This window comes from Lotus japonicus, chromosome 2 (genome assembly GCF_012489685.1).
Source record: "Lotus japonicus ecotype B-129 chromosome 2, LjGifu_v1.2".
Classification (NCBI taxonomy): Eukaryota; Viridiplantae; Streptophyta; class Magnoliopsida; order Fabales; family Fabaceae; genus Lotus; species Lotus japonicus.
The window spans coordinates 76300192-76326420 of record NC_080042.1 but is presented as its reverse complement, the minus strand read 5'-3'; the positions used below and the strand labels follow the sequence as shown (position 1 = coordinate 76326420).

General features: G+C 37.1%; 4 protein-coding genes across 4 annotated transcripts; 1 reads left to right on the top strand and 3 right to left on the bottom strand.

Annotated features, from left to right (window-relative positions):
• Positions 1–1414: 1414 nt before the first annotated feature.
• LOC130739691 (phosphatidylinositol 4-kinase gamma 5-like) lies at positions 1415–4541 on the top strand. Its single transcript, XM_057592065.1, has 2 exons — positions 1415–1704; positions 2033–4541. The coding sequence occupies exon 2, from the start codon at positions 2273–2275 to the stop codon at positions 4193–4195; it is 1923 nt and encodes a 640-aa protein (XP_057448048.1). The 5' UTR covers positions 1415–1704; positions 2033–2272; the 3' UTR covers positions 4196–4541.
• Positions 4542–10983: 6442 nt separating this feature from the next.
• Positions 10984–12640, bottom strand: LOC130739693 (UDP-glycosyltransferase 89A2-like). The gene has a single exon (XM_057592067.1). The coding sequence runs from the start codon at positions 12517–12519 to the stop codon at positions 11134–11136; it is 1386 nt and encodes a 461-aa protein (XP_057448050.1). The 5' UTR covers positions 12520–12640; the 3' UTR covers positions 10984–11133.
• A 425-nt stretch (positions 12641–13065) lies between these two features.
• On the bottom strand, positions 13066–15465 carry LOC130739694 (GDSL esterase/lipase At2g03980-like). Its single transcript, XM_057592069.1, has 5 exons — positions 15172–15465; positions 14917–15041; positions 14461–14682; positions 13830–14082; positions 13066–13448 (listed from the first exon to the last, which is right to left on the bottom strand). The coding sequence occupies exons 1-5, from the start codon at positions 15383–15385 to the stop codon at positions 13246–13248; spliced, it is 1017 nt and encodes a 338-aa protein (XP_057448052.1). The 5' UTR covers positions 15386–15465; the 3' UTR covers positions 13066–13245.
• Positions 15466–22984: 7519 nt separating this feature from the next.
• LOC130739692 (sugar transport protein 1-like) lies at positions 22985–25800 on the bottom strand. Its single transcript, XM_057592066.1, has 5 exons — positions 25665–25800; positions 25329–25468; positions 24624–24949; positions 23775–24404; positions 22985–23677 (listed from the first exon to the last, which is right to left on the bottom strand). Exons 2-5 carry the CDS (start codon positions 25441–25443, stop codon positions 23231–23233), a joined length of 1518 nt encoding a protein of 505 aa, XP_057448049.1. The 5' UTR covers positions 25444–25468; positions 25665–25800; the 3' UTR covers positions 22985–23230.
• Between the last annotated feature and the right edge of the window lie 429 nt (positions 25801–26229).

The window sequence follows — 26229 nt, the reverse complement described above, 5'->3', positions numbered from 1 at the left end:
CCTTTGGGGACCAAGTGTACACCACGTCAAAAACTTCTTCAATCCAATCCTTCGAACCTGCCAGTGCCTCCTCAAGCTTCATTCCCTCTGGTCCAGATAAAAGAACCATGTCATCCCCTAGGTAACGCACCTGAATCGTAGAAAAGCCTTCCAGCATAAATGCATTCTGCAAAGAAGGTACCCATTCTGTGTTTTTTACCACTCCAACCAGGCTCCGTTTCAACCAGTCCTCTGCATCAGGAATGTTCGGGCCATTCCACAACTCCACAGGTGCACCTTTGAGAACATCCCCTAAAGAGCTCTCCGAGACTGCAGGTGTCCCTTCCCCCGTCACCACTTGGGCATACGAATGCACTTGTCGATCAACAGGCTTCTTAACTGGTGCCCTCCTCACCTCCTTGTGCTCAACATACTGCTTCGGCCCCCGATCAGAAATCAGCTTCGTTCCTTTGGTAAACCTTGGCAAATTGACATGCATTTTCATTGCACCAATCAAGATTGTATCCAACTCTCCCTCAAGACGCTTAGGATTTAGCACGTTCATGAAACGGACAAACCCAAACCTCTTCCCTCGCCTATCTCTCCTTGATGGTATGTACACTTCCCACACCCTCCCATACCTTTGGAACACCCCCCACAAGTTTTTCTCACCAAAGTTTTCAGGAAAATTGGTGAAAAAATAAGACGTGATGTCCCCCTTCTCCTTGAGACCTCCACGGCTACCAACCCGAATCCACTCTCCTCCTCTCTCTCTCTCTCTCTCTCCCTCCCTCTCTCTCTCCCTCGCATGTTCAAACTGACCCACCCTTCATAGTATGAGTTTTGAATCTTGCTCCTTTATGATGTAATTACATGATTAGTATAAAAGAAAACTAGGTTAAATGTAGAGAATATACTTATGCTCAATTGTGTTATATAAGCTAAGTGAGTGTAAGTTGTAAGATAGTTTTTAATTTTTTATAAAAGTAGAACAATCATTTCGCTAGCTTTTGATTTTATCTAACAAAATGATTTTAAGCCAAAAGAATAAATAATTTTTATTGTCGGAAAAGATAAAAGCAGATTTTTACTACCCATTTGTTATTTTCCCACAGCTGAGGAGGCTAGTTTTGTCATTTCATCATCACACGTGACAAAGCGCGTTGATCCACGTCTCTACACAGAATGGCCGATGGAGAAAACCACCGCAAAACCCTCTCCCATTCGCCAACACACGGTGTCCCACTAAATGCCACCTCATCCTCCAGTCCCTTATCTCCACGTCACCCTCTCTAGTTAATCTCGCGCCAGATCCAACGGCCACGATCCACCGTTCTAGAGCCTTCCACGCCAGAGAAAGTGGTCAAGCCTTAACCATGGTTAGTTTCCTTAACCCAACCCCACCCATCTGGTTAAAGCAAGAACAAGAACGTTCTCAGAACACAACACAATCCAGAAACTCAAGAAAAAAAACCAGAGCAAGATAAAACGAGTTGCAACCCATCCGAGTCGACTCGGACGCGTTGCTGAATCGCTCTCTGACTCGTTCTTCTCTTCTTTCATCGATTTGGGGGTTTTTTTGTTTTCTCTCTCAATTGAATCGGTGTTCGTGGATGTTGTTGTTTCCTCAATCACGTTCAACAGATCTACCTTCCATTGCAGCGAGTTCGAATTTCGAAGGTTGAGCTAGGTCGACGCTGTTCAATCTTGATTCGCTTCATAAAGGTAACTATTCAGTTATCACATTCTTTTTCCGTTAAATTACGTGTTCATTGATTGATTCGATCAGGTTTTTGTTGAGTTTCGAAATCCCAATCGTTTCATTGTTGTTTTTGATACACGTGTTGTGAATACGAAGCTTGGTTTGGTGGTAATGGCAGTGAATGCTGAGAAGTGATAACTGAGAAGTGAAGCTTTGGTTAACTGTTGCATGCGTTTTTACAATAAATAGAGATGAATCTACCCATCTTAGTCATCTTTCATTCTTTCCCCTTGATTCATGGTGTGAATGAATTTGGATGGAATCTGAACTTTTATGATGTTTTTTCTGCAGATTTCGTTTTGTGTTCTGTGGCCATATATGGGCGTGATGGCTTTTTCGATGTAGCATATTCGCCCGGTGCCTATTTAATTTCCTTGTTTGGATTTTTGGGTTCTTCATCTTTTTGAGATTGGGATTGGTTGTTAGCTCGGATTTTCATTGATTGATGATTGTGGGGTTGCGAGGACTTGTTCTTGCGCAATCACCATTGGTTGGTTCTGAAAAGAAGCTTCCTTCCTTCTGGGCTGGTTCATGTCGCGGAAACTAGAGAGCCCTGTTCAGACCCAGATGGCTGTTGCGTTGATGAGGAGTAGTCCCCTTGGGGGAGAGTATCATGGGAGCCAGAGGCAACTTGCTGGTAGGAGACGTGTGTTTGTGCAGACTGACAAGGGTTGTGTGCTTGGCATGGATTTGGAACGCGGGGACAATGCGCACACCGTGAAGAGGAGGTTGCAGCTTGCTCTCAATGTTCCGGTGGAAGAGAGCTCACTCACTTTTGGGGATGTTGTATTGAAGAATGACCTTAGCGCTGTTCGGAACGATTCCCCTCTTCTCTTGACGAGGAATCTTCTGCATCGAAGCTCTTCCACTCCGTGCTTGTCCCCCACTGGAAGGGATATCCAGCAGAGGGATAGGAGTGGTCCTATTGAGATATTGGGGCAGTCCAATCGCCTTGATCGGATGAAACAGACGGTGAAGGACATTGTGAAGGCTATTAAGATGGGGATAGATCCAGTTCCTGTTCATGGTGGACTTGGGGGTGCTTACTACTTCAGGAACTTCCAGGGGGACAGTGTTGCAATTGTGAAACCCACTGATGAGGAGCCTTTTGCCCCTAACAACCCGAAAGGTTTTGTTGGTAAGGCTCTTGGTCAACCTGGGCTGAAGCGTTCGGTCCGGGTTGGGGAGACCGGGTTTAGAGAAGTTGCAGCTTATCTTCTTGACTACGATCATTTTGCAAATGTGCCTCCCACTGCCCTGGTGAAGGTGACTCACTCGATCTTCAATGTCAATGATGAGGTCGACAACGGGAACAGCTTCAGAAAGAAGAGGCTGGTTAGCAAGATTGCGTCTTGCCAGCAGTTCATACCTCATGACTTTGATGCCAGTGATCACGGGACATCAAGCTTCCCGGTTGCTTCTGTGCATCGTATAGGGATATTAGACATTAGGATTCTTAACACGGATAGGCATGCTGGAAACTTGTTAGTTAGAAAAGTTGGTGATGGCATTGGGACTTTTGGCCAGGTCGAGTTGATTCCTATTGATCATGGGCTCTGCCTGCCAGAAACTTTGGAGGATCCTTATTTTGAGTGGATTCATTGGCCTCAGGCTTCAATTCCATTTTCTGAGGACGAGCTTGCCTACATTGCTAATCTTGACCCCAGTCGTGATTCTGAGATGCTGAGAAGGGAACTGCCCATGATTCGAGATGCTTGTCTCAGGGTGTTGGTACTCTGTACCATTTTCCTCAAGGAAGCTGCTGCTTTTGGTCTTTGTCTTGCTGAAATCGGTGAAATGATGACTCGGGAGTTCCGCGGTGGTGAGGAGGAACCCAGTGAACTTGAGGTTGTTTGTTTGGAGGCAAGGAAGTTGTTGTCTGAAAGGGAGGAACTATCTCCTCGCACTGAGGTGGGAGATGATGAGTTCCTATTTGATATAGACTATGAAGATGTTGGATCATATTTCACTCCAAAGGTGGCAATTGATGAACCTCTAGCAAAAGCAACTTCTTTGCCTGCTCTGGGCTATGGGCATGCTCGCAACCCACTTTCCAAATTGGATGAGAGCCTTGAGGAGGGAGAGGAGGAAAGTGATGGAGAATCTCCTAGTCCTCAGGAACTTGTTACTTTCTCTGCTCAAGAAAGAATTCCCACTATTTCAGATCTCTCCTTGTCCCTGAAGAATACCATGTTAGCCGAGAAAAACCAGAAATATCCTGGAGCAAAAGCGGATAATGGATATGTTTTGAATTCATCATCTGGTCATAAGAGTGCCAATGAGCAGCTTCCTGCTAGCATAAGCTTTGTGAAGCTCGCTGATATGACTGAGGATGAATGGACATTGTTCCTGGAGAAGTTTCAAGAGCTGCTGTATCCGGCATTTGCTAAGAGGAAATCCATAACCTTAGGTCAGAGGTCTCTGCAGAGGCTCGGTACTTCGTGCCAGTTTTGAAGTTGAGCAATACGTTGGCTTGATAGAGAGAACTATAGGATGAAGAATAAGGCTTTATAGGTTTCCGGGAATGAAGGATTGTTAGGATAGTTCTGGTTTATGAGATTTGGATGAGTGCTTAGTTGGGAGCGATGGTAGGAAGAAAAGGACTCGCTGTAAATATTGCTTGGCCTCAGCTAAGCGGTGAGCCGATTAGCTGCTTGTATTTTTTTTTATGATTTCATTTCTTTTTTTCGTTTTTTGCCTCCCTCTTATCTGACTTGTCTGATAAATAATTTGTAGGATAAATTTGTGAAATGAAAGTTATGTATATAATGAATGATATGTAGTATCCTTTTACCTTTTATTTGATTCCTTCATATAAGTTTGTTTTCTGTCTATTGCATTACTTTCTGGCTTCGTGCTCTCTGAAATACAAAGGATTCTGAACTTGTATTTGGTGTATGAGCTTGAACATGATATTCTGTTGATGGCCAAATATTATCTTAGGATTTGTTTGACTGAATTGTTGTGAATGTGTATCCTCTACTTCTGACTTCTGAGGCTCTGGGTTTCATTAAATCAGTGTGCTGTGTACCATTGACTGGGAGCTATGCAGATAGCAGTTTTTTCATGTAATATTAGTAATGCTTTTGTTTAAGTTTACTAACAACTCTTAACAGTTTTGCAAAGCATAACACTATTTTTTGCATAGCCTGAACGTATTGTTCATCGATTGAATCTTCAATTATTGATTCTACGTGTCAAGCTTTTACTTGGTGATCTGCTACTTGATGTACGTTAGAAATTAATCATTTTCTAGATAACATGTCTAAAATTTCAAAAGTGTGATGTATTTAGTGACTTCCTTATCTTTGAGCAAGTTGGCGACAGTTTTCTTTGATAAAGTAGTCACCTTGGGTTGTGGGCATGGAGGAATCATTGTTAAATAAAAAACCAGGGATCTTTTTTGTCTCCTTGTCCATCCAAGTCCAGTTAAACCGGCCACTTGTTTATAAGTACTGAAAATTTGAGTGTGCCTAAGCTTGCACACTTGGAACTTTGCGTGTGATTCAATATTATAATCAGAATGAGATCTGATATTAATATATAGAAATTGCAAGTGGACTTGGCCTATTTCAATCTCAATAGTTAGCTTAAGCTAACTAAATTGTCTAAACCATTATAAAAGTTATATTTTGCTTGTATCATGCTTACGTGTGATGTTTAGTAGTGAGTCTCACTGCTCAACATTTTCTGTTATTTTTTATTTGCCGTCGCAGAGATGGGAACGTTTTGTTTCTTCATAGTGCAAGCAAGATAACAAAAGAGCCAATTTCTCTTTCGATGTTTTCTAAATATGTGACTTATTATTTCATCATGGTGTGGTTTGAAGTGGACACGAGTGTTATCTTTTGTCACAGCTGTGAAGATGAGGCACAAAGCATGGCTGAAGAGCTACAAAACAAACGTTGCTGATGTTGAAATTGAAGCTAAGCAGAGTATTATTAGCGTGAAATGAAGGAACATCTACGTAAATGGGCTCCACATTGCATTGGAATGATTTCAAGATTGACCTTTAAACATGTTGAAGGATTCACTTTCTCTTGCACTCTATACTGGTTTGAACTAGTTTCTAATACAGTTTATTATCTCGTGCTATTTACAAATTACAATTATTGTAAAATGTTAAAGAAAAAACCCCTTAGAACAACAAAGTCAGCAAGATATAGATAAGTTTTGACTTAAGAATTCTCGAATGATCATGGTAATATGAGGGTTCCTTTATATAATTAGAGCCTCTTGAATGGTTATCAGTGAGAGGGATGGGACGTGTGCTTAGTCAACTAGCTAAAACTACGAGATGCTCGCAGCCTAGTAGGTCAATAAATCTAACGGTCCATAAAAAAATATGTATATCTTTTTTTATATACCTTAGGACAGTATAGTAAAAAATGACTTAGGAGTTAGGACTGAGAGGGTGGTTTAGATGTAATATAACATCCTATAAATATGATAAAAGGTCAATTATTGGAGGTCAAAGGAATAGATTTTATACTGATACAGTATTAAGGGGCAGATAGTCCTACCATTCTCTTAAACAAGAAGCTTCAAAACCCTTCAACAATAATCAATTTTGACTCTAAATTGATTAGGCTGTTTTTTGTAGAAGTGGTGGACTTAAAAAGAAGGAAAAGGGGGAGGGGTGATCCACCATTACTATCTGTTGGAGTTTAGATGTCATTTTCAACAATTTTATAATTTAGCTAGATAAACATAGAGATTTGGTGAAACTCTTTATCACTGATAATAAAAGTTTCAAACAAATGTCCTGTCATGTGGGGTCTGAGGAGATTTTGCATCTTATATAATCTACCTAGTTTAATGATGGTTGCCATTAATTAAGGGCCATAACTAAGCAGGAAATGTTAATTATATATGTTGTTGCAGTATTAAAAAGATTGGTCTGAAATGTGGAAACTGGAAAGTGACTTTGATGAAGTGGCATTCTAATCTATAGCCTATGTTTTCTTTAATTTTTTAGTGTCACTTGTGACTTGTCTCGTGAGAGGGTCTCCCTGTGAGAAGCTTTACATGGTTTGTATTGCAAGATACAATGATACACCAGAGAGGGAAATGACAGAGGAAGAGTGAAACTAGGACTTGTCTATTTGTTCCCTTAATTCACATCACAAAGCAAAGTGACAGTGAAGTTTTGGGTCCAGTTTTTTTTTACCCAACTTGACTAAATTGGTAACTATAAACATTCAAAACCATTATTTTGTAACTTTTAATAGCCTTTTGGTTGCATAACTCTGACTTGAGAGGTAAGCAGTTAATAGTTAGGTGACATGTTCACAGTTTGGAGTTAAGAGCTTTAATTTGTAAAAACATTTCAGAATATCAATCTGAATAACTTTCTTAACCATCACTTCACTTGAAACTTTATATTTGAAATCCAGCAATTAAAGCAAGGCATCTAACAAAGAGTGATTTGTGTCCGATTATCTGTGAACAAGGGAAGATATAGAAGTATACAAGTGTTGAGCTGCATGTGAGTTAGAGTAAGGGAGGGTGCTCAGATGCACCTTTTGATGTGAATCACAGAAAAGAATATCACAGGTGTGGATACTAGGAACAGATACAGATGGATCAATTAAGTGTAGCCAGGTGCTTGTGTTTGACAAATCTTTGACACATAGGAACTTTTGAGGCTCAAGTCTCATGGAGAATTTATTTTGAAAAATCCAGGAATAGGAATCCTTCTTTATTCTTGACCTCAAGTACTATCTTTTACAATTATCGGCTACATATAATTTTTTCTTGTATATTTATATCATATTATAATAACTTGGTGTATCTATTTAATGGCTGAAAATTGGACAAGATTTTGCAATTCACATTAGCTGAAGTTGCCTCACTTATATAATTTTGGAAATTAACATGGCTTTTAGCTCATAATATAAGGTTCTGATAAATTGTAAGGGATTTGAATAAAATTTCCAATAAGCATTTATTAAAAACAATTGAAATGATCTTGCAATGACTATCTGGTATAATTTGAAATTAGTTTGTGTACCTCTATTTTTTAAGAAACTTTTTTATCTAACTTTTCATGAGCATTTGTTAACTTATAAAACATTTTTGTTAAGTTAGAAATCAAATTTCTTATCTCAAATTGGGAAGCTTTCAAAAGCTAACAGTTAATTCAAACTCAACTTAAGTATCTGCTTTATGTTTGATCTTCTTTACCTGTTTTCTTAAGAAAAAAATCCAAATAAAGGCTCATAAATTAGAAGTGTAAAATTATTCGTGCGTTAGGGGATCATTGTCCAAAACCATATGATTTATGTAGGCTTTTTTATTGTCTTTTTTGTTACCACACAATTATTATTTGCAAAGACCCTCAGATTAACATCATGTTTACTGTTTTCGTTTTTGGTCAAAGCATGCTTACCGTTCATACTTCATAGCATGTCTTTTTTTTTTTTTGTCAAAACTTTGTATCATGTCTCGTGTGGGGTATCATGCCTTTGTTATTTATACAAGTTGCCCATGGCCCATAAGGGTTTAGAGTTACGACCTGCTGGCCCACTGGGTACCCGGTTCTGATTAGTTGGATGCATCTGGTCTATTGACATTTGGTCTAACCGATAGACACTCTACTTCTTTTGTCAGCTATGCTAAATAGTAAAAGAGGAGTTGTGATATACTCACACCTCTCTTTCTCTCACATATCATTTCCACTCTGTTTTCTTTCTTTCTCTTTCTGCATTTTCTGTCACATCACCTATCATATCACTCACTTACCTCTCTTTTCTTCATAATTTGGTGAGGTGGAGGTGAAATTGGTTTGTGAAAATATTATTATTCGTACAAGAGCATCAACAAAGTGTTGATCTAGTACTAAGAAAGCTACATCTCATAAAAGTGGCATCACAACTCACATGTTTGATTCCAAGACAAATATTTGTTGGAAGACCTAAAAAGTTGCACGAGATGAAACACAAGAAGATGTTAGATAAGGGAAACAACAACCGTTCATACGGAAGTGAAACCCTTTTTGCTGGGAAATATAACACGGTAACATAACAACTAAAATAGAGTAATATGCATCGCATAATAATTTTTCCAACTTATAAGAACATGTGAAGAGCAATAACGGCAAACACAAAGAGACACCAAGATTTTTAATTCGGAAAACCTTCTCTATGGGAATAGCTTCTTTTTGCTTCTCTCACACTTTCATGTAGTCTCTCTTGCCAAAATAAGCACTCTCTTAACTTTAATATGGCCCCTCTCCACAAGGTTAAGTGAGACAAGAGAAAGCTAACATTTTAGGTTTTTCTTCACCCCAAACCCAACACTTTTGTGAAGACAAATTTAAAGGGCTTTGATACATTCACACCTTAGTTTTTTTTTTGTCAAAAGACCTTAGTTTATCTTTCATTTTTTTTTGGTACATCGGAAATATAAATTGCATCATCCGGTGTTGATCCTTGGACCTCCCACACCCAATCTATATGTCCCTTAACTCTTACCACTTGAGCTATCATTCGGGGACATTTTTCATTTCATTTTCACTTAATTTTTTTTTCTATCTATTTCTTTTTTTCATATTACATCATATATCATATCACTCATCTCTTTCTTTTATCTTGCTATCTCGCAAAAGTGGAAGTAGGTTTAGTTTGTGAAGATAAACTTTTTCCAAATTTACCATTTGTTGGAAATTGATGAATCACACTGAATTGTGCAGTTTTGTTAAAAATAAAATCGTATCAAATATGTTTTCCGTTTGTAATCCCCTCTCAATTTGGATCAGTCCAGCTCGGAGTTTTGCTGGTAGGCTTGTGAAGCAAAGCTTCCTTCAGTTTGCTGGCCTTTGTCTATAAGACAAATCAAACTCTTGACCCCTCCAAAAAGTACAAAAGATGAATTAAAGTATCTGAAGGAGGCCTAAAACAGGCTTAACTCAACCCAAAAGCTAGTTCAAGAGTTAAGGTTTGCACAACCATATATAAGTAATTGCTTGGCCACATCTCTAGCCAATGTGAGACTCTAACACACCCCCTCACGCCCAGTGTAGAACATCTGAAGCGTGGAATGAAACGGGCGACCCAAATATGGGAAGTCAACAAATGGATCTAGGATAGGGCCCAGGCTTATGGTCAAACAACCATTGGCTCTGATACCATGAAGAAGACCTAACTCAACCCAAAAGCTAGCTCAAGAGTTAAGGTTTGCACAACCATATATAAGCAATTGCTTGGCCACATCTCTAGCCACCGTGGGACTCTAACAGTATCAAACAAAGAGATTGAGAAGAAAAAAAAACAGACTATTGGTGGGTGGGGCAAGGATCATGATAGTGAATTGGAAAGGATGGATACATATCAGTTATATAAAGTAAAAATTCGTTCAAAGAAGTATTTGAGATTAATAAATTTGTGTAAATAGACCACATTGTCCTCAGTTTTGAGAGACTTATAAGTATGTATAATATTTCAATTAACAAATAGAAGAATCATGTGCATTAGAATAGGCAGTGTTGTTGTGACTTTCACTATCATCATCATTTTTTGAGAGTCTTTTAAGGATGTATAATATTTCAATTAACAAATAGAAGAATCCTGTGCAATAGAATAGGCAGTGCTGTTGTGACTTTCACTATCATTATTATTCAAAAAGATTTTTCCCACTAGTTGAAAACGACATCATTTTCATCATAATTGTTATGATGCACTTACCTTACCAAACCTGAAATGTTTCAACAAACAATACCTCAAGGCTTGACTCGTCCCATTGTCCCAATAACTCAAATTTAAAGGCAACCAGGAAAACTTTAATTTATTGAACTAAAGTCTTTGGTGATGTCCTCTGCTTTTGGAGTCATCAGTGCAGTGGGACATTTCTTGGGTATCTGTATCTGTAAATCACTGGTTTATGATTTTACATAACCCCATAAATAGTTACTAAAAGATCCATATCCCCTCATAATCTTCGAAAAACAGAAGTTCTCTCTTTGATGATATCTCCAAGATTTCCTTCTCCTCCATTTTGGCAACAATGTTAGGATCAAATATTGCTAACACTTGTCTATGTCAAGCATAACGTTTTAGTTAAATTACTGTAGTTTCAAGCCAAACAACATGCATATACAGCTGACATTTTTCCTTACTCAGAATTACCTAAAAATTTTCCATCTATCTGCAACATAACAGCAACCCAGACACTGCATGCAGCTCAAACAATTTTTTGTTTCATGGATCAAACAATTAAGAGAGTTGGATATGCATATGAGCCTATGCATCAAAATTAGCCATTTTCTTCTGCAATTTATTCCATACATGTTATTAATCTTCTTAAGATAGAACCACAACAAACACATGAACTATTTTCATTCAAGTTTCTTTTGTAATGGATTCATAACATTATTCAAATCATCATCATCATTGTCATTCTTCTTTAACACCAAGCTGCAGCAATGCTTCCACAAGCTGATCCAACTCCTTGGAGGAGCTTCCACCCTCACTCATAGCCTTAACTGCTTCCCCTCTCATCAACTCTGCCCTTTCCTTTTGAGGGCTATCCACACCCATAACACGCGATATCACCCGACCCAACTCATCAGGGTCAGGCACCGAATCCGCTCCCTCACACGCCCTCACCGCCACTCCCAACTCCTCCACCAACAACCTCGCGTTCACGAACTGATCAGCCTCCATAGGCCACCCCACGATCACCGTCCCGGCCACCATTGCCTCCATCACCGAGTTCCACCCGCAATGGCTCAAAAACCCGCCCACGACCCGGTGACCCAATATCGCCACTTGTGGAACCCAACCTTTAACCACAATTCCCCGACCCGCAACCCGATTTTCAAACCCCTCCGGAACTTTTCCATACCCTTCCTCCGCCGTGAACGCCTCCTTCACCACCCAAATGAAACGACACCCGGATCTCTCCAACCCGAACGCCAACGCCTCCATCTGCTCCTTCCTCATCAGCTTCTGACTCCCAAAGCAGACATACAGCACCGACCCCTCATCCTCCACCCACTGATCCAGCCACCGTAACACGCCGGATCCTCCATCCGGGTTCGCGTCGACCCGATCAGAACCCAACGGGCCAACCGCGAAAACCCTCTGGCAACCCGATTCGGCTCTCACGTGATCCAAAACTGGACCCTCCAACGCGCGGAACGTGTTGAAGATGGAGCCCCAGCTTGCAGCGTTGGCAACCAAGCTCTCTCTCACGAGCTCCGATTCCGGCTCCGACTCCCTGTACCGGAGGAACACCGTGGGAAGGTGATCCCGCCGGAACGACGGCGTTCCAGGGATTCCGGGGAAATCAGCCACCTCCTTGGACTGGAATGTGGTTGGGTTTCGAAAACAGCGGTTGAGCACGGCGGTGAGGAGCGCGCCGACGCCGTGAAATGCGATTCTGGGGATGCTGAGTTGGGTAGCGAGTTGGTGAGTCCATCCGAGGAAGAAATCGGAGATGAGGGCCACAGGGGGGTTAGGGTGGGTGGTGAACCACTGGATAATGGGTTGTTGGAGTTTAGAGAGTGCATTGATGAAGGGGTAGTTTCCAGTGTTGCCGACCTCACGAAGATTCTCTGCACCTGCAGGAATGTTTGGGTGTGAAGGGAAAGGGAGGATGAGGGTTTGAATGGTGTTTGGGTGGGTTGATAATAGAGGGTTGAGGATTGGGAGGTTTTTTGGGGTGATGATGATGGTAATGGTTAGGCCTCCAAGGGCTAAGTGGTGAGTTAAGTCCAGAAGTGCTAGAATGTGGCCCTGTGCTGGGTATGGGAATACCAGAATGTGAACTTTGGACATAGCTAGTTACTTAACAAAACACAAGGCTCAGAGTGTTTTAATGTAAAAATTAGGTGTACTTGATCACTTGTTGGACTGCTAGTGTTGACTTGTTGAAAGGAAGTCCTTGATAATTTCTAGCCATAAGAATATTAGCTGATAAAGGAACTAGGATTGCCTTTTGTCATTTTATGGAGAATGATTATTGGTTGGCTAAGTACTTATCCATGGAATCATCAATCATCAAAAGGATGTCTTTAAGTTTTTTGGTTAAAGTATCATTGAGATAGGAAAAAGGCCCAAAAGTTCCATTGTGGGCTTGAGTATTGAATCTGTTTTATTGTAGACTCATGATGAGAAGGGACTAGAGGTTAAACATATTCTGGTTAGGTCCATTTGTAATTACTTATCTGAAACAGCTCCAGCTCCAATGCTTGTACCATTGACGGCCATGAACAACAGGTTGCTCCAGTAACGATCGTGAAAGAGAGTGTGAGATAGTATTGAAGAAATCCTAATCACTTGAGAGAAGCAAAATGGTTATCCCAACTAACATTAATACCAACATTTTCAAACCATCATAAAGTTTTGCTTAATTATTTTTAACAACATTGAAAACATATTTAAGTTCATACATTTTCATTTCTAGGGTAAATAATATCAAATTTCATGCTGGCATTTTAATCTAGTTTATTACATATGATAAAGCGCACAACTATGAACTATGCATATGCCAACATGCTAGAATTACAGATTGAGGCCATAGGGCCTGCAAATTGTTGTCTCATTGAAACAACGTGCTGCATATATTTTGTTTGTGATCTGAGACGGATGACTATCAAAGAAAAGATGTGTGTTTCTATCCGGACAAGGCTCATCATTGGCGTGGCAATCCATATCATCACCATCAATGGTATTTGGGCAGCAAGATTTCCATGTTTCCACTATCCCTGCAAAGGAAAATAGCCATATAATATATACAATAACAATAGCATTTGTGTTTAGGAACTCTCATACAAATTATTCTGAAGGGAAAGGTTTCTGTTAGTAGCTTCTAAATTTTAGAATTGATTATTTTTATTTGTTTTGAAAAAACAATAGGGTTCGGAGAGACACCTCCAGACCTACGAGTCAGTGTGTAAATAACATACTGAAGATTTTCGGCGGTGGGGGATTGTCTCCTCAATTAGCCCATGTAGAGGCGAGAAGAGGCCCGCTCCAATGGTACGAAGGAGTGCTAAGGGGATTTTCTTGAGTAGGATTTCAAAATTGATTCTAATGAAAGTGAAGCTGATCCAAACACACAGTACTATAGGTGGTTTTGTTCTTACCATATCTGTTTCCATTTTCCCTCATCTCCATAAGGAAGTTGTAGAGATCTGAAAAAATATAGGTAAAGCCAGGAAGCTGGGACTGCAGCTCATGGAGCATATCAGGCAACCCCTTATTGTAAAAGGAAATCCCTCTGTTTATCTCCTCATTACATTTTCCTTTTGGTGTTGACTGGGCAGCACTTGATGGAAAGCACCCTGCTGGTGGAGCATTATTCACCAAAAACTTTCTTGCTCCTAATTTATAAAGTCTCTGCAACAAACAAATCTTCCCTGTTAATTGATTTCTGATGCTATTGTTCACACTTGCAAACAAATCCATATTTTACTGATAAAAATCATGAGGAACTGGGTGATATATAGCTAATGCAATTTTCTGTTACAATTTAATCAAGATACTAAATGTTATAAAAATTTATGGATAAAATGTAATTGATGTTGCTGCAATTGGGGTCACAGTACAAAGGGCTTTTGAAACTTTTATGTTACGGCTGCAATTGCTCGTTTTCTTAAAGGACTATTTGAATCCTTCGTGACTAAAACTATTTTCTAATGATGAATTTCTGTAAAACTTTTCAAAATTAGTTCAAAGAATGAAAAGAAAACATCAATGTTATCATGTCACATGAACCTGCAAGCGCTTAGAGAATTCATTTTGCAGGTACAAAGCAAAATCGCTCGAGCCGCGGAAGGTTTTGTTATGGAAGTGGTCATTCAATGCCGTAGAGACAACGAACAAGGATTCAGATAGATGGCTCTCCAGTTTTGCTTGCTCATTCAACACATTAGGCAAATCATTCTCAACAGTACTCTGGAAAAATCCTATTTGCTTGTCAAGTGACACACTAGTCATCTGCAAAGAGGGCAAACAACATTCAATATATAACATCATAAGGACAAAAAAATCACCATTCACAGCGTGTTTCTAGATTCTTCTACAACTAATTTTGAAGTCAAAATCAATTCCAGACAGAAGCTTATGCGAGTAGCTTGGTACTAGAATTAGAATTGACTCTTAAGGGAAAATAAGCTGATTCAAACTTGCTACATATAATTGATGAACTTGTGAATGTAGGGATGATATTACAATGTTGGTGTCTGGAAGAATGCCAGATCCAGCACATGCATAGTTAATGCCTGTGGTGATTTTGTTCCTTTGATCCTCTGAAAGCCCCAAGTAGGGAGGGGCAAAGGGTAGCCTTAGATGTATAGCTGCAGCAAAAAAAAAATTCAAAAGTATCATATGTATTAAATAGTGGTGACTGGTGACACAATTGTTTTTTTACTTATCAATTTATAAGAAGCAGAGAAAAATCAAAAGTGAAAGTGTGGATTCTAATACCAATGTAATCAACCACAGTTTTTCCATTAGTGCATCGACCGGTAGGTTTGCCGCCATCAAAGTCTAGACCATAAGGAAGAGATTTGGCATTGTTGCTGTTACCACTGTCAACCAGGGAATCACCAAAAACATACAGAGCTGGAATCTGTTTTGATGATGCTAGAGTTAAGAGCAGAGTTAACACAAGACAAAGGATGAGATACTTGGTTTTCATTTTCTTGAGATCAATATTTTGCAATGTGGGGTGATGGATGAACTGTTGGACTCTCAGTCTGTTAACAATACATTGAACATTTGCTTGGGTTTTTATAGTGGTGTTTCTTTTCTTAATCACGATGATGTGTTAATTATGATGACGTGATAATGTTTTTTGGTCTGAACCAATTCACAAGGCGTTGATCTTCAAAACTCTACGTACTTAATCTCATTTCAAAACTCTACTTACCTGCATACCAACTTGCAGGTTAAGTGATGATATGTTAGTTTTGAATTCATTCTTCCGAGCCAATTATTTAAGTGCCAAAATTTTGTAAACCATTAGATTTAAAATCAACGGTTCAGATTATACAACGAGAGAAATTTGAATTGATAGAATACAAACTCTAGTTAACCATAGCATTGGATAGACCTGTCAAAATGGAGAACAATCTCTTAATTAACTAGTTTGACTAAATTTACTTTTTGGTTGGGTTGAATTAGTTTTGAGTCTTTTTTTCACTCAACACATCTAATTAACTAATTTAGTTAACTTGTTACTAATAACTAATGAAAAATTAAGAATATTTTTAATGTGGAAGGTGACATAAATTGTCATAACATGTCATTCACACAAATAATTATGATGTATATCAACTTTTTTTCATTAATTATCTAAGTAAAACTTATTTATAGCCGCAATGGATAATTGTTCAACTTAAAATAAAAATATAATATTGCATAAAATTGCACCAATACTGGCGGTTTAACTAAGATCGCCACAAAGCACGTGCCACTAAAATTAACTTTTTTTTTGTAGTGAAGAATGCAAATTACTGGTTTCCTCAAAATCAATTCTTATTTAATAAAATCATTTTTTAAATGACAAATATATATAGATGCTTGTGACAAAATCAATTCTTCACATAAGCTATTAAGAATAGTTTATGCGTTGAAACATATATTAAACATAAATCTCTTCATGAGTTTCACCCATGCACCTTTATCGTATATGCAATTTTACCAAAATTAATTTTATGCAATTTTATCCTAGGGTAGACGAATTCTAATGTTGTAAGATGTTAAGAGATGAAAGCGACTAGCTAAGAGCTAAACCCTCCTTAGGGGACAAAATACCAAACGAATACAAAAATTGTCTGGGCAATAACTTAAGTAGTCATTATCAAATTGAGGGGAATACTTGAAAGAGAAAAGCAAAGTTCAAATGAGAAGAACGTGAAGGACAATAATAAATGTTTAATTTTCTTCATCCACCATATTTGGCCATGCACATAAGTTATGAGATTTGAATTTTGATTATGTTTTTATCTACTGACGTAAGTTTGAACAGTAATATTTCAACCCCACTCATAACTACATTATCTATTCAAAGATCTTCGTTTGAATTCGATGGATGTAATCATGTAAGATTAATTGTCTTGTAATAGCACAATGGAAAGTACCAATATATGAATTAAGCAGAAGACAATGCACCGAACATGAAGCAAAAGACAAGACGTACCGCAGCACTCGATTCATGTATCTTGCGTTCGCTGATGGATTCAATTTTGTTATATTTTTTTTTTGTATTGTTTAGTCTTAGAAATTAGGAGGCCTATACTCAACCACAAAAACTAGCTCAAGAGTTGAGGTTTGCACTACCCTTATAAAGGCTATCTATGCTCTATCTCTAGCCAATGTGAGACTTCTAACATTTAGTGTGTAACGTGTCATAGAAATGTGTAAGAAGAAAAGAATGAATGTGAGGCAAAAGTAGAAGTGGTTAAAAAAATGTTTCTACAATTAAAAGGTTCAAGCAAAAGTGCGGTTATGGTTGAGTACTTGAGTTTGGGTTGTTTAGTGCAGCAACAAGGTACGACTTGAGGTTTCTGGACTAGTTTCATGGTGCGTGTGTTGGCTTCAATGACAATAGTGGTGCGACGGTGGCCGTGGGAGTGACGAAGCTGGCCGACCTATGTGGTGGAGTCTACTGATTTCTTGATGTGGGGGCGATGGGACTAAGAGATGAGGACACCCTAGTCATGTCCCACCACTCTTGGTCGGAGGCAAAGGCGTCCAACAACCCAATAGGTCAGTAATAACGTGGACACTTGTGTAGGAGGCGGTCATAGTCGGCACCGCAGTGTAGCCAAAGCCACAGAGGTCTAATCAGGGTTGTGGTTAGATATTTTGTGGCCTAATGCGAAAATGTTAAAGTGGTTTTTTTTACCATAATCTTAAAATATTATCAATTTTTAATATCCATCTTCTAGATTTTTGAGCTGCATCATTTATTAGTGTTTTATAATTAAGCAATTCTAACATTTGACTTCCAATAGATACGATATTTAACTCACTCAATCTCTCTCGTAGCATTGTTGACCTTATATATGATTTAAACAATTTTAATTTTGAAAAATACAGGTATATAAATCTAACGATTATAAGTAAACACAAATTAATTTTTAATTTTGGGCATCAATTTTTTTTTGGAATGTAACAATAAGAGATTTTTATTTATTAGCTTTTTAGAAAATGTAAATTTATTAATACAAATCACCACTACTACTAATAACTGTTAAAATTGCACTTCTCAATTCTCATGTTGCATTACCCAAGTTGCAATTAATATGATATGATTTTTCATTGTTCAATTACCTCTCTTAAGTCTCAATAGTATGTACTATATATGTACTAATTAATTTTTTATTTTTTATGGGTCTAATGTATTTTTTTTTTTGGTCTAAGGCAATTGTCTCATTTGCCTTGTGGCCTACACGGCCTTGGGTCTAACCAGGGCTGACCCAAGGATAAAGTCACCCAAGCAAGCGCTTTAAGCCTCTAATTTTTGTTTACTAAGTAAAAAATGCCTAAAAAAATCAAACATGCATTAATTTTAAGTCAAAAGGCCAAAAAAAATGTCTCACTTTAAAGTTTGTTTTAGACCTCATTTAGTATTGGGTCGGCCCTAGGTCTAACGCTACGCAATATTAACCGAGGGAAGTTAGAGTTCTGATATAGTGGAGCCAAGAGTACGATAGACAAGAATGGAATTGAGGACAATTTTGCACTTTAACAAATTTTGATTTGGTAGTGCAGGTTCACCATGGACTACTATTTCGTATGGTCCATGCAAGAACCTGTCTTTTCATGAAATCAATAATACTATTAAAAGAGCAAAGGTTCAAAGGACCAAATGTTGATGTATCGCAACTACAAGCATTCTGCTCTCTCATGCAATCTTAGACTTAGTGGAATTCCACATGGCATTCTACAAGCTCTTATCTCCTTTTTACTGTACACGTGGCATTTCCTTATTTTTTATGTTTTTTTATCAAGCTCCACTCACCATTCTCTCTCCCACTATCATCCTTCATTATTAAGAACTCATTCTCTCTCCCACTATTTTGTTTGTTTCCAAAAAAACATAAAATTACTCCCCCATTCTCGATGAAGCCTTTCTTGGCATTTTTTTTATCAATCAATTTTTATCTGTACCTTTTTTTCTTGGTATAAATCTATACCTTAATTATAATTATATTGAATTTATGATAATAAACAGAATTATATTATATTATATATATATATATCAAACTTTACTATAATAATATATTTAGATTTTTTTTAACTATTTGGATCCTTTTTTACTTTTAGAAATTATGGGTTTAAATAAATTTAGGATATTTTTTTAATTAATAAATTTTATCAATATTTCCAAATATCATACACTTAATACTTTTTAAAATTTAGTTATTGAATTTTAGATAAACTAATACTTTTTAAAATTAAAAAATCAAATAAAAAAGAAGTGATTTACTCCTTCTTTCATATTCTTTCCTTTCTGTATTCTTTATTTTTTGATTTTTTCACGTGATCAATTGTTGGAGAACTCCCCCATTCTGCACTCTCTCCCTCTCCAACGCTAAAACTCCCATCAAACATTAAACACATCTCTATTTCCATCATCTCTTTCCCCAATTCGATTTTTCCCTAACCTAATCAAGCACGCGTGATGCTTCTCCCCAAGTTTGGCGATCCAAATCCTGTGGATGTTTACCCAAGGTGGCCATTTATTTGATTCCAGCCGCCCCTCAACCTTACCCGAGGTTTGTTTTCGGAACTCTAAATCCTTAATTCATTTCATTAAACCCTAATTCGAATTTGGGGTTCTACCATCCTCTCTCTAATTCCCCTATTTAAGGACCATCTCTGCTATTGAATCCATCATCCTCCCCTTCTTATTTCCTCATATCGCTTTACTTCTGTTTTTGCGTTCTTTCTCAATGGCTATCAAGGTTGATGATGTTTCATCTGTTAACCCTTCAAATGATACTTGGACTATTGTGTTGAAAGTGAACCGGATGTGGGCCAGTCCTTGCTTCGGTGGATCAAAGCTGTCGTTCTCAATGGAATTAGTTTACATGGATGCCAAGGTACATCTAATTCATGCAGTTGTTATTGTGCAATTTGCAAAGATGAAACCATTCAGAGGTTGTCACATGCAATATTTTCTCATTATGTAGTATGTACTAAATATATATATTGTCTTAACATGTGTTTTGCATGTCAGGGATAACAAGCATTCAAAATGTGTATGGAGCTACAAGGATCCTGTTTAATCCTGATGTTGAAGAGGCAGACTCAAAGGTTATGTATCAGTTTCAGGCATCCCTGCAATCTATTGAGGGTTCTACTCCATTGTTGATTATGGGGACCCCTACTTCAGTGTTGAAGGGTGAATCTTCATCTTCAAGTAAAGTGAAGGTAAACTTTACTTTGAGTACAAATTCAGTTTTGATGTAATTGTTTCAATGATTGTTAATTTAATTTTTGAAATAAATTTAAGATCTTAATGCCGAGTTTGTTAATGCTGAAAATTCCAATGCTGTGAAGACGTCTAATTCTCCTGCTGTTGACTTGATTTCAGATACTCAGCGAATCTCTCCTGTCCCTTCTGATCCAACTCCAAAAGTTAAAGTAAATTTTTTACAAGTTATAAATATGCTTCTTAAATTTATGTTTATTATTAAGTTCTCTTTTGTGAATTGATATTTATGTATTCTATTTTAGATTGTTGGAGATAAATCTGCAAAACTTGGTATGACCTTAAAAGAGATTGAACCTGCTGGTGAATTAGACATCAATAAGTCTGTTGATTCTGATGGTTCCAGTGGCGAGCAATCTCCTCGAGCTACTGCTGTTCCTCTTGCTTGCATTAGTTCAACTAAGAAATCTACTAAAACATATTTGAAGTCTAAGGAAAAGGTTTATACAAGATATTTCTGTTTTCTATTTAATTTTTTTCTGGCTTTATATACAGCAAAATAATGACATCGTTATCATGTCTCTTTTTATTGTAGATGAAGAGTGTTGGTGTTGAATCTGTTGAAGCTATCCAAGTTGCTGAAACTGCTAAAGAGCCTGAAGTGGATGTATCTGTTGAAAGCCAGATTTCCCCTCCTTCCAAGCGTCCATTCCCCCTGATGCCGAAGTTGTTGGAGTCTCAGTTACTTGCAAGAAACCCCTTAAAGCTATGAAAAAGGAGAAGATCTGAAGACTGTTTTTTGTTGTGTTGGTTGTTTTGATGTTTTGTTATTGTGGTTGTCTTTTCAAGCTGTTAAGTGTGTTGTTTTGTAGTCCTGGATGTTAGTTAGTTCGTCAGTGTGGTGTTTTCCATTTTTTCAGTTTCATTTCAATCTTAATGTTTAATCTGCCTATTATTAGTATGTTTTGGGATGGCATATTAGTTTATTCAGGTCTCTGTTTTGTTGTCTTTTGGTCTGAACGAAAATGAATTGAATGAAAGAAGTTATTTTGAGTCTCAAATTCCATTTTCCCCTGTTTGTATTATTATTAATTGTTTTTTGCAAAAAAATTGTTATTCATAACCCTTATCCATTGAACAGAATACGCATGTTTAACTAAAAAAAATAGAATGATGAACTTAACTGAAATTTTATATCTATATCTTTTTAAATTCTATTTTATTTAATTAAATACCTTCTAGACGCCTATTTTTTTTGTTAATATCTAAGTTTTGTTGCTTACTATGCCTATAACAGTTTTTTCGTTATATTTTTCCCTTTTGATCTTATCTATTGTTCAACTCTTTATCGGTTCATGATCTCCAAAAATAAATTACAATTTTATATAGTTTGTTAGATTGAAACTCCCCCATAATGAATTGATACTCTAAGTTGATAATTATTGTTTATAAGATTGATAATCCCCCATATAATATTGATGATAATTTTAACATGGAAGGGTAAAATGAATTTTATTGTTGGACCTATAAACTGTCATTCAAACGTAATTTCAAACTGTACACGAAACGTTGTATATGAAGAGGTCTTCAATAACATTTGATTGGTAAGTCAGTTTTTTCCTCCTCTTTATCCTATTTTTGATTTTAAATCTAGAAGGCAACTAATTTATCATTATTTTAATATTTATAGTTGCTGGTTTAAACTTAATTGTTAAATTGTTGTAGTAGATTGAATACGTCTATCTATCTTCGTCTTCAGTAAATGCTTTTTTTAAATCGAATTTCATGTTATTATACAATATATAATGAGATTTATGTGTTTGATTTTTAATTGTAAGCTAGAGTAATTAATTCCTTTCCATTTACAATGCCCAGGTCCAAGAAAAAATAGAGGAGTTTTCCTTGAGAATAGCTTGGATCAACTAGACATCATTTTGCTGATTTATTATCAATTTTTTATATCATTTATTGCGAAACTGTGTAGAACCTCAAATTCTTTTCATAATGGAGTTGTTCTTATTTGATGGTTTATTATCAATTTTTTATATCATTCAGTGCATGATTTAATCTATACAGGTGTATGCTCTTCTATTTATGGCAACCGTTTAAATATTTTGGTCAATTGATGTAAATTTATGTCTTTTTAAAAGCCGTCGTCATATTATTGTGCTGATTTATACTTATTTATTTGTTTATAAAGTATGAATTAATTGATATATGCTCCCCCGCCCCGTGCAACGCACGGGTGAAAAATCTAGTTTAAAATTATCAGAAACTAACTTTTCTTTAAGTGCATTTAATGAAAATTTAATGGTTGATGGAGGAAAATGAACTTGTTTGATCCATCACGTTTTTCGACCCATGTGGAATGATAAGCCTTATTGTCTATTTTTGTTGTCAATATGAAAGCCTGATTGTCATGTTGATGATATTTTGGTCGAAATTAATGTTGGTAGTATTTTAATTTTTAACCCTTTTGTATCATTTGCGTGCCCAACTTATAAGGCTTCCTAATAATCATTTGGTTCCAACCATCAAGAATACAGAGCAGGTATTTACATCTATCAGGTGAACGGTTGTTGATGATTGTGAATCTGTTACCTAGTAAAGACAGGCTTTAATTACGGTTGTTTTATGTTTTGTTGTCGAATTGATGCAGACCTCATATCTCTCTCTTGACTTTAACCTATAACTACGGAGAAATTATTGGAAAAGAAAAGAGTGATGATATTTTCAACACAATTCATAACTAACATCAAACATTATGCTCCATATTCTTGGATTATATTCATATTTGATATGCAATGGGGCGAGGTTAGTTGAAAGGACAAAACTTAGTCGCAGTTCTTCATGTAGCAGAACAAGAGTATTCTACATTGAAAAGAACTTGACTGTGGCATGTTTGTTTATTACAATTCTGAGTCTAAATGGAACCAAATGCAAGTGGCTTTGCACTTTGCAATGTACAATGTGTGAAGATTCCAACTTAAATGTTTTATATATTACAGCAGCATCATCACAAAGCTTGGCCAATAAAATTTTCAAGTGAAGCCACACTTTGCAAATCCAAGAGTGTAACAAACAAAGAACTAACAATTATCACTTAGAGTCTTTCTCATCAGCTCTTCCTGCATCCAAAAACTTGCCCCAGATAGGGTGTTTCTGCCATTCCTTATGCATTTCCTCAAGTGGGACACCCTTTGTTTCTGGAAATAGCTTGTAGATGAATATGGTCATGATGACCACAAAGCCCCCAAAGAAGAGGAACAAGCCAAACTTCATGTGACAGAGCATTGCAGTGAAGAATTGAGCTATGAAGAAAGTGCAGGTCATGTTGACACCAACCGTGATACTCTGACAAGCAGGCCTAATTTCGAGTGGAAAGATTTCGCTGGGCACCAACCAACCTAGAGGACCCCAAGACCAAGCGAAACCGGCGACATACACACAGATGACACCCACAATCACAACTGCATACCACTTAGGCAGCTGGCCAGGGTTCCCACTTGTGCCAAATGTAACAGCAATAGCAATTGTCATGATAATCTGAGGCCAAAACAGAGAATACGTATTAATTGAAAACCAACAGACCAATGAAATGAAAAATGTTGATGTTGGAGAAATGTGAAAGTGAAACAAGTACCTGGCAAATCAACATTTGAGCACCCCCTTCAAGGAAAAGGGTGCGTCTTCCGAATTTATCTACAACAAATATTGAAATAAGGGTTGAAACGGGTTTAAAGCTTCCAATGATCACTGCAGACATGAGAGAAGCTGTGGGTCCGAAACCGATTGTTCTGAACAAAATTGGAGCATAGAATGTAATCACATTCAAGCCAGTGAATTGCTGGAAGAAGGGAATGCATACGGCGAAAACAAGCTGTGGCCTGTATTTTCTCTCCAACAAGGTCTTCCAAGGGTGTTTCACATTTTCCAAAGCTTCACTAGCAGTAATAATGTCTTTTAACTCTGCCTCAATATCAGTAGTCCCGCGTATTTTCACAAGCTCCTGTCTAGCAGCTTCGTGACGACCGCGAGCAACAAGGGAGCTCGGTGAGTCAGGAAGGCAAAGTGAGCCTACAACAAAAATAACGGCTGGGACTGCACCAAGCCCCAAACTTAATCTCCATCCCTGACCATTCAGTATCTTGGCAAAATAGTAGTTAAATAGATTGGCCACAAAGATGCCTATAGTGATTGACAATTGGAAACACATATTTAGACCTCCCCGGTATTTATAAGGAGCCATCTCTGAGAGATAAATTGGCACTGACTGAAAATGGGAAGAGCAACTATCGGTTAGCATAGGACTACAATCATAGCAAGAACCAATTGAGTGTCTGTTTGGAAATCTTTCTACAATTGATTCCAAGATTAAAATCAATTCTATAAATAAGAATCTGTGAGTAACTTCCGGGTGTCATAACAAAATTGATTGTGAAAAAAAAAATAAGTTGATTCAAACATGCTGGGAGATCTAAAGAAAATGCACCTGATTGGCGCATCCAATGCCAAAACCAAGCAACAACCTTCCAACAATAAGCATCCAGATGCCGTCGGCTAATCCATTGAACAATGCACCTGATACAAAGAATAACCCACCAACAATCATAGTTGCACGCCTGCCCATAATCCTGGTTATGGTGGATGCCCCTAGACCCGCAACAAGAGCACTCAGATACAAGGAAGATGTAAACAGCGTCAATATCTGACTGTTGAATTTGCAGTACTGGTTTGCAGAAGGCTTCACATTAGACTCCTGCTCATAAACAGATGGAAAAAACTCCTTCAGGAAGGAATCCATGGAGGTCACACCACCTATAGAATGAAGAACACAACAAAAAAAACCAAGTCAGACATTTCATCAACCACAATACATGCATCATAACCCAGAAAAATGCATCATAAAAATTAATCCTGAGCTTAGACTCTATCCTCTATTAATATAATTGGATTTCCAAAAAAAATAAAAATGAATCCTTTTTAACATAATTGACCTCAAAATTGAGGAAAATACAAATACTCAAAACACCCACATAAGAAATCTCATCCAGCAGATAAAAGCATTGAAAACCCAGAAATAAAATCTCATTTTCAGACTCAAACAATAGCCAAAAGGGTAATTGAAAATGTCATTATCATCAAAGCAATAAATATTTTAGAATTAAAACAAAAATGAATGAATAAAATTATTTACCTGAAACACCATGATCATAACCAAAAATCAAACCACCAGTGGCTGCCATGATACAGGTGATGACCACCCTGAAGGTGAGCTTCCCCGGATACTGGTGTGGAGCCTCCATAGCCATGGACGAATTGTGTTGGCTCTACAAACTTGGGAAAAGAGAAAGCGGGTAAGGAGAAGAGATTGAAACCTTGAATTATAACAACACAACTATATATAGAAATTCCCATTCTCTATGTGTTTTCCTGTCCATCCACTCAAATTGAACAATGAGTTGGAGTACATCGGTTTTCCAGCGAACAACACTTTCCATTTTTCATATGAATTTAATGTGCGTTGGATTACCTTGGTCTTATAGAAACATGGTACCTACGTACAGTTGTTGTTGTTGAAGAGCACCTTGTTTATGTGTGGTCATTGTTCCTATTTTAGAGTGTGGTTTCTATGAAAAGAAATAGGGAGTTGTTAGATTCATAGGAACTGAAAGTTTGTTCATATTTTTAATTAATTTAGTTATAAATTCAAATTTAATTCAATCCTATCTGAATTGATTTGTATTTTTGTTAATAATACATTTTGTCTCATTTCATTTTGATTAAAATTTAATTTTTTTCCATATTTGATTATATTAATTTTTTAAAATTAGAAAAGTAATTCAATCCAATAACAGAACTATATCAAAAGGTTATTATATTTTACTCATTTATATCAAAATTATTATCTACTTTAAAAAATATGTCTTTTATTTTATCTTTGACATATTATATATACATAATTATTTCTCTTATCAAGTAATTATATAAAGATAAAAATATAATTAAGTAATAAATAGTAATTCCTTTAAGTTTCAAAAAAAAATAGTAGTTCCTTTAAAAAAAATAGTGATTAACTTTTTGTAACTTTTAAAATG

What these genes read in the sequence shown, in the direction of transcription:
- LOC130739692 (XM_057592066.1), bottom strand. Translation starts at nt 25,443, where the DNA reads ATGGCTATGGAGGCTCCACACCAGTATCCGGGGAAGCTCACCTTCAGG. An exon ending in TTATGATCATGGTGTTTCAG is followed by an intron (nt 24,950 to 25,328) that starts GTAAATAATTTT and finishes TTCATTCTATAG; the next exon opens with GTGGTGTGACCTCCATGGAT. An exon ending in CTCAAATGTTGATTTGCCAG is followed by an intron (nt 23,678 to 23,774) that starts GTACTTGTTTCA and finishes TTTTGGCCTCAG; the next exon opens with ATTATCATGACAATTGCTAT.
- LOC130739691 (XM_057592065.1), top strand. Translation starts at nt 2,273, where the DNA reads ATGTCGCGGAAACTAGAGAGCCCTGTTCAGACCCAGATGGCTGTTGCG.
- LOC130739694 (XM_057592069.1), bottom strand. Translation starts at nt 15,385, where the DNA reads ATGAAAACCAAGTATCTCATCCTTTGTCTTGTGTTAACTCTGCTCTTA. An exon ending in TTCTTCCAGACACCAACATT is followed by an intron (nt 14,683 to 14,916) that starts GTAATATCATCC and finishes CCCTCTTTGCAG; the next exon opens with ATGACTAGTGTGTCACTTGA. An exon ending in GGAAAATGGAAACAGATATG is followed by an intron (nt 13,449 to 13,829) that starts GTAAGAACAAAA and finishes TTTCCTTTGCAG; the next exon opens with GGATAGTGGAAACATGGAAA.
- LOC130739693 (XM_057592067.1), bottom strand. Translation starts at nt 12,519, where the DNA reads ATGTCCAAAGTTCACATTCTGGTATTCCCATACCCAGCACAGGGCCAC.